This window comes from Suricata suricatta, chromosome 8, assembly GCF_006229205.1.
Source record: "Suricata suricatta isolate VVHF042 chromosome 8, meerkat_22Aug2017_6uvM2_HiC, whole genome shotgun sequence".
In the NCBI taxonomy this organism is placed as follows: Eukaryota; Metazoa; Chordata; class Mammalia; order Carnivora; family Herpestidae; genus Suricata; species Suricata suricatta.
The window spans coordinates 24,062,284-24,069,801 of record NC_043707.1 but is presented as its reverse complement, the minus strand read 5'-3'; the positions used below and the strand labels follow the sequence as shown (position 1 = coordinate 24,069,801).

At 49.6% G+C, this 7,518-nt stretch overlaps 1 protein-coding gene across 5 annotated transcripts in view; it reads right to left on the bottom strand.

Moving 5' to 3' along the window:
- CALN1 (calneuron 1) overlaps window positions 1-7,518 on the bottom strand; it is a 508,077-nt gene that overhangs the window by 237,438 nt on the left and 263,121 nt on the right. For 4 of the 5 annotated variants that reach the window (XM_029948318.1, XM_029948321.1, XM_029948319.1 and 1 more), the window contains one exon: window positions 21-164. The exons of the other annotated variant lie outside the window; for it this stretch is intronic. In XM_029948318.1, coding sequence (XP_029804178.1) covers window positions 21-164 — 144 coding nt within the window. The remainder of the gene's footprint in view (window positions 1-20; window positions 165-7,518) is intronic. 5 annotated transcript variants of the gene reach the window in all.

The following is a 7,518-nucleotide window of genomic DNA, read 5'->3' as shown; positions in this document are numbered from 1 at the left end:
GCTGCATCTCGGGGTCTCACCGTCCATGTCCAGGCGTTGCATGATGATGGCCAGCTCCACCTCACTCGGCATGTACCCCAAAGAGCGCATGGCCATTCCCAGCTCCTGCTTGGAGATGAAGCCGTTCCCATCTCGGTCCAGGACCCGAAAGGCCTCTCGGATCTCTACAGGGGAAAAGCAAAGAAAGTTCGGTGGTCACATGGCTTGGTCTATGGCACTGACATTATTGGTGAGAAATAAGGAAGGGAAGGGAAGAAAGGAAACCAGCTTCGGAAGGCCCTGACTGTCCTAAAATACCACAGTCAGCGCACAGTGGGACAGTGGTCCCAGCTGGAACTCGTGTTAACTGAGGTCACTTCCTGAGCCAGAACGAGCAGTTAGGCTTCAGCCGTGAGGAGAGAGCCGCCTCTGAACTTGGGCCATTCGTTTGCAGGAAGGGAGAGGTGCAGAGGGCTCTCTCCACCTCCCAGGAAGACAGGAGTTAAGTATCCTCTTGTTTTTATCTCATGCCTCTAATTTACAGCTGTTTTATGGCTATAAACAACCTCAGATCGATAAGAGAGTCATAAAAGCCCAAAAGTCATCTTTAATCACATCTTCTCCAGGCCCTCGGAGAACTGGACTCTGCTCTGAATATGGCCACGCCACTCAGCAGGGGATTGCCCGTCCTCTGACCCCCAACCTGAGCTGTTCTGCATTCCACCCAGAGCCCCTCCCTCCATCAGTCCTGGGCCACACATGCCACCACCACAAGGCAGGCCACCGGGAATTCAAGACCGGTGTCTGAGGATGACAGATTTGTCAATGGGATCCGAACAGCAGACTTGGCTGGCTTTGACTTGTCATCAATAAGGCCCGGGCGAGCCAAGGGATAGCAGCTGCCAACATCCATCATGCTGTCTACCAAGTAGTGGCCGTGTGTACCCAAGGAGCTTGGGATTCAGCACTGCAGAGAAGGGCCAACAATCCGTTGGGCACCATGGTTCTCCTCCAGAGCCCTAGGCCCAGCCAGGAAGGAAAGATCCATGCAGAATCTTGCAGGAACTCCAGACACTGGCCCTCACCCATTGGCCTACTACATCTTCAAATATCTGACAAATACCTTGAGCCACACCCTTACCCAAACAAGCTTCGTCCCTTCCAGTTGATACTAATTTCCTGTGGCTGGTGTAACAAATCACCACGAACATGGTGACCTGAAACAACAGAAACTCATTCTCACCATCTGGAAGCCAGAAGCATGAAATCAGAATCACTGGACCAAAATCGAGGCGTGGACGGGGTTGTGCACTCCTAAGGCAGAATCTGTGCCTTGCCTCTTCCAGCTCTTGGTGGCTGCCTGTCATTCCTTGGCTTGTGGCCAGGTCACTCCAATCTCTCCGCCTCCATCACCTCATCACCTTGTTCTCTCCTATCTAGGATCTTCCCCTGCCTCTCACTTACCAGGATGCGTGTGATGGCATCCAGGCCCACCCAGGCAACCCAGAATAAGCGCCCCATCTCAAGATCCTCAACAGACCATCTGCAAAAGCCTTTTTTCCCCAGAATATAGTTAGAGGCTCCAAGGACAAGGACCTTGTACCTCTGGGGCCCTACTTTCAGACTGCTGCACTATCCCAGCCAGTATTTCCACCTGAAATGCCTTGTCTTCCTCTTTACCTGCCCCAATTTTGGCAGTCCTTCCACAAAAACATCTTTGCTCACCACAGCCAATGTTCTCCCCCTTTGAGCTGCTGGTCAGTGGACCATCCATCTTGGTACTCCCACCCACATTCAGAAGGGGGCGCTACCCAGACAGCTGTCCAATAGTAGATCCTCCGTGCACAAGTAAGGATCGTATACAAGTAGCCAACTCACTATCGGTGTGGATTCTACATGCTGAGTGCTTTCTGAGAGTAAGTGTGGGCTCCGGCAGACAGAAGACCAGCCTGTGAGCCGTGACCCTAGGCTCCCGGCCAGCCGCATTAGCTAATTAGGTCCACAGCCAAACCCCGAGGCCTCAGATTGTTCATGTGTAAAATGAGCTGGGTTGGCCACGAGGATCCCTAAGGTCCTTCCAGACCTTTTCTGTGGATCTGTGGACATTGTTAAAGCGTTTAAGAGAAGAACAGGAAGCCTGCGTTCTCCTTCATACCCTATTAATCTGCTGTTCAAACGCCTCTCTTTTTTTTCCATTGAGGATAAAGACAAAATTTCAGTCTGGTCCAAATTCTGAATTAAGGGGTTTGTCTGCACTTCTAGGCTTTTCTCACCAGTGAAACATGCCCAAGATTCCTAAGGCGGCCATATGTTTTCCTACCAAGTCCCAGGTGGCCGGAAAGAGCTCAGAGCCATGGCTCAGCTTGAGGTCATGGGCACTCGGCACTGAAGGACAGTGGGGTGGAGACCATGGCCTCATACAGCCTGAGCCCAGATGCCAAAGGCAGGCGGATGCAGACACGGGTCTCCCAAGGTGGGATCAGCCCACCAGGAGGTCAGTCTGGCCCAGCCCTGCAATGGGGGCAGGCTTCCCTCTCAGCCTCAATCTCCCCTTCTGAAAAATGGGTTGGGGTTTAGCCTCTACATTAGACCTCTACTTTCAGAACTGGCACAAAGCATGCAGCAGAGGAAAATGTCAGATGATGACAGGGGTCCAGCCTGGAGTCAAAGAAGAGGCCAGGGTCCTAGGTGGGCCATCTGGATGGCCAGCTTTGGGTTGAGCTCTGCTCTCTGTTCTCCTTTCCTGAGTCACATCTCCACTCTCCTCCCTCAGACTCGGTCTTGAGCTCCCTGGCTGTTATGTGCACTCTGACAGGGTGATCCCCTTCTGTGGACGGGGCCTAGCCTCATTCCTGGGATCCCCTGTATGTCCTAGACCTTACAAACAAACAAGCCTGTGTCCCTATACTGGATGCCCCAGAGAGGCTGGACCAGGGATGTTTGTGAACTTGGCCTGGAAAACAGGGCCTTGACAGTGTGCCTCCTGACCCCCACCTCACTGCCTGGGCTACCTTACAGTTGCCCCCCCGCTTGGGCTCCTGGCATCAGAGAGCCTCCACCCTTGAACTGTCTGGTGAAGGGACACACTCCCCCAAGGCTTCAAAGCCCCACAGTTTGCTGTTCTGCCGTAAATAACCAGGCCAGCCCAAGCCAGCCCAGCACAGGTCAATCAGCTCAGAGTTCTGTGCCCCCCCTCCCTCCATAAGTGGGACAAAGATGATCTGTTTGCCCAGAATATCTGCTCCTAGCTCACAGGTAGAGTGTGTGTGTGCCTCTGTGTGTGTGTGTGTGTGTGTGTGTGTGTGTGTGTGTGTGTCTCTGCAGAGGCAGACAAGCTCACTAACTTCATTTTCTTTCAAAGTAAGAGAGCGGGACCAAAAAAAAAAAAGGTACAAAACTAGAAATCCATAATAGGAGCCTCTGGAGATTTAATCTTTCCAGGGTAGGGAAAGCCCAGGCAAATGAGAAGCTTATTAGAAGGAAATGGGTCTTGAAGCCAGAGACATGTGAGGTGTGCCTCATGTTATTTTTATTTTTAATAGCAGAACAGGGTGTGAGAAATATTCCCATAAAACCAGCAGAGGCACGGAAGCAGGCTGGGGACCCCCTGCCTATGGCTACAGGGCAGCCTGCTGGCAATGCAGAGGGGCTCTGGCCACTGGCCACATCCTTGGGAAGTGGGGACCACAGATCAAGTTTCAGGAGCAACCCAGTAATGCAGAGTGCTTTTCCCTGGAATTTATTCCCTCTCTGGGCTAAAGTCCCTGGGGCTTCAGGGTTATATAAGTATGCTGTGCTTTTGGTCTTTAAGTGCATTTCATGCTCACACAATATGTGCACATCAGGCAACGGTATGCTATTCTTCCAATCCCAAGATGCCTTTGCAGGCCATGGTAGAGGAGATAGTGGCGGCGATGAGACCTGTCCCACTGTCGGTTTGTGGGGTATGAAAGTAAACACCCCTCTTCCCTGATGTCCTGGGGCCACGCAAGGTCTGGACAAGAAATTGCGCTGCTCCAGAGCCCAACAGATTTACTTCTCATTACACCAGCAGTGTATTTTCTTAAAAATATCAGAGCCACCACTCGGACCACCTGCCTCCCTACGTACCAGCCTTCAGTCCCATGACGCTCCCTAAGGACATAGCCAATCGGGTAAAAACACCGGCAGAGGCCGGGCTATCATGCAGAAAGGATTCACCCGTCAGGCCACCCCAATACAGTGTGCCTGAGATGACTTCCAGGCACCAGATGCCAGCCAGAGTCCAGAGGCATTGGCCAGCACTCTGGCCTTGAAGAAGCTGCGGAAATTCACAGCGCTCCTTTGCAAACTCACATCAGTAAGGAGGAACAACGGTTTTTCCCATCTCAATTCCTGTTAGATGCAAAATCTGTTTAGTCTCCACAGAAATGTGTCTTCAGGAAGAGTCTGGGCTTTAGCCACAAGAAGTGATCGCTCTGTTAATGAGCGAGATGTGTTCTGTTGATAGACATCATTAAGAAAGGCAAAACCAGAGATGTGCGGTTCCGCAAAACAGTTATTAAATACCCACGTAAATGTACCAGAAAATACGAGATAGGAGCCTCGTGGTCTTTATTCAGGAGAATTAAAAAGACAGGGGCTGGGTCAGTGAGAAAAGAGATTTCGAGAGATTTCCACCTTCTCTGTGAAAGACAAAGGAATACTTAGAGGTGATTAATACAGCCATTCATTCAATGAAGAGTTGCTCTTGGCTTATTGCAGGCCATCTGCGGTGCTAGAACAGTTATAGAGCAAAAGGAACTTTCCAAGCTATGAGAAGATTATAGTCTAGATGGACAGATGGAGGTAATGGGGTCTTCATACCAGAGGATGACAAGAGCAATAATTCAAGTCCACACAAAACCCCTTGGACGTCCTTCCATACGAGAGACGACTCTGTGAAAGGGTCACACCGGAATCATCTGACATTAAGAGATGAGGGCAAGATGGCTTTGGGAGCCCTCCTCCTGCAGACCAGGGGTTGGCGAATGGTGGCTTGTGGCCAAATCTGGCTCCCCACCTGTTTTATAAAAAAAGTTGCTTTGGAACCCGTCCATGCTTGTTTATTATACACTGTGTGTCTACTGTCCTACCACTTCGGTACTACACCTGTAAAACAGAGAAGTTGCGACAGTGACAGCTTGGCCCACAAGGCCTGAAATAGTCACACTTTGGCCTTTTACAGTTAAAATTTGTGAAGTCCTTGCTGTAGGCCACAGGGAGCCCTCAGTGGTTATAAAAAAAATCAAATGAAAGGATCAGACTGATTTTTTTAAATGTTTATGTATTGTTGAGAGACAACGTGGACAGGGAGGGGCAGGGAGAGAGGGGGATAGAGGATATGAGGTGGGCTCTGTGCTGACAGCACTTGGGGCTCAAGTTCATGAACTGTGAGATCATGACCCAAGACAAAGTTGGATGCTTAACTGATTGAGCCCCCCAGGCACCCCAGGATCAGACTGATTTTTAAACCAGCGTGGCTAGCAGGATCCGAGACTTTTCCGAGTGGTCAACCAGGAGGGCTCAGGTGTCCAGAGTCTAGGAGAGGGGGCTTTGAGGATGATGCTGGGGTTTCTATTGGCCTTGAAAGGACATAGGTCTGAACCAAACTGACACAGGTTTCAAGTTTCCCCTCTGACCTTGGAGGCCTAAGTGTCAGTTTCCCAGAATCATTAGACAATAAAAGAGCACAGATTGCTCAACCAGGGACTACCCTAGCAACACCCAATCAGAAGCGGCCAGCCAAAATGCTCAACACTCCTAAGGGCAGGCCTAGAGATAGAAGTTATAGATAATCACTTATTGCTTAAGGCTAGTTACACCCTACAAAGTGGGGGTCCTTGGCCCACCCTGTAATTGGTTATTTTCAAAGATACTCTAAATGTTGTGATTGGGTCCCACCAAAAGTAAGGAATGCTCTAAACAAACTGTATGGTTAAAGTTGCTGCCAATGCTGTTATGCGATAATGATTGAATCACTGTACCTGTGTCACAATTTCCTGTAACGCCCCCTTCCCAAAACCCATAAAAACCCTGCTCAGCCCTTGTTTGGGGCTCTCAGCACAGATCCACTGCACTGGTGAAGTCTGTGAGCCTGAGCTCAAGCCTGTAATAATAAATGCCCTTTGCTTTTGCATGCGTGACTCCGTCTCCCTGGCGGTCTCTGGTTTTGGGGGACGATATTGTGATCTGGGCATAACAGCCTGATGGGGTGAGGACTGATGACATTAACTGAGAGAGAATTGAGGATGAGGCACACACTTTCAGAGAGGGAAGGGAAGGGACGTTTTGGCCACATGGAGTACAGGACTCTGAACGATGGCCAGCCAGCCAGGTCTAGAGAGCTTCTGGAAATATAAGACTAGTTATTGCTGATGGTAATACCGAGTACCCAACCAGAATGGAAAATGGGAACAGAATGACCATAATTGGCTATAAAACGCTGGTTCAATCCCAGTGTGGGTTTTAGTGTGAATGGGTTCCAAATTAATTCTGTTCCATCAGTCCACAAATACAGCTAATTGGTTTCAATAAGTAGGGAACACGGAGGTGAGGCCTTGGACAGCTAGGGGAATGGGGCCCTAGAAGAGGAAGTGGGGTCAGAAGTCTTCCCGCATTTAATAATAACCGAGGGGACAGGCCACAGAGAGGGCGGCAGGGTGGGGCTTGGTGCCGCTTTGTATGATGCCCTTTGTTAAACTGGACTTTTTTCTTGGTAATCTCTTCAAGGGCTAAAGGTAACTCCCAGGTTACCTGTGGTTTGGGGTGTAACTGCATCCATTTCAACAAAGTGCTCATTCATTCTGTGCTAATTTCACAGATTCAGATGGGAATGAACTACAGGTGAGGTCCCAACCCTGGAGGCATTTCTCTATTTCTTTGTTCTTTTCTGTTTAAGTGGAATCCTGTTTCACAAAGGAGGCTGAAAGGATGCAAGGTTTACCGGAGAGAAAAAGAGAGTGCACCAGAGACAGGAGAGAGAAGTTGAAATAGAAAACACCTGGGAATTACATGGGGGAGGAGATGCATGGCCTACGGATGTGTTACTATTGCAAATCCATGTTTTGAATGCTTGTTTGTGGTTTGAATTTGTTTTAAGTACATGTTTTGAGATTGTTTTGAAGTTGGATATTAGGACCTTCTTATCCAACTCTTGCTTCTGAAGTGGAGGGGACCACTGTGTCCCTGACACCATTGTAATGGCAAGGGCGGCCATCACATGATAGACTTTTCCATTTTAAAAACCAAGAGGTGTGACCAGCAACTTGAGTGTATTTGGTCTGGGCAAGGCTACTCTTCACTGATCTAAAAAAGCTCTCCAGAAACCCTGACACACTTGTTCCTGCTGCGCCAGCCTACTCTTGGTTGGCAGTGGTGCTCAAACTGTTATGCCCAAGATTTCAATATCGTCCCCCCAAACCAGAGACTGCCAGGGAGACTGAGTCATGCATGCAAAAACAAAGGGCTTTATTACGGATTTAGGCTCACTGGACCTAAACTCGGGCTCACAGACTTTAC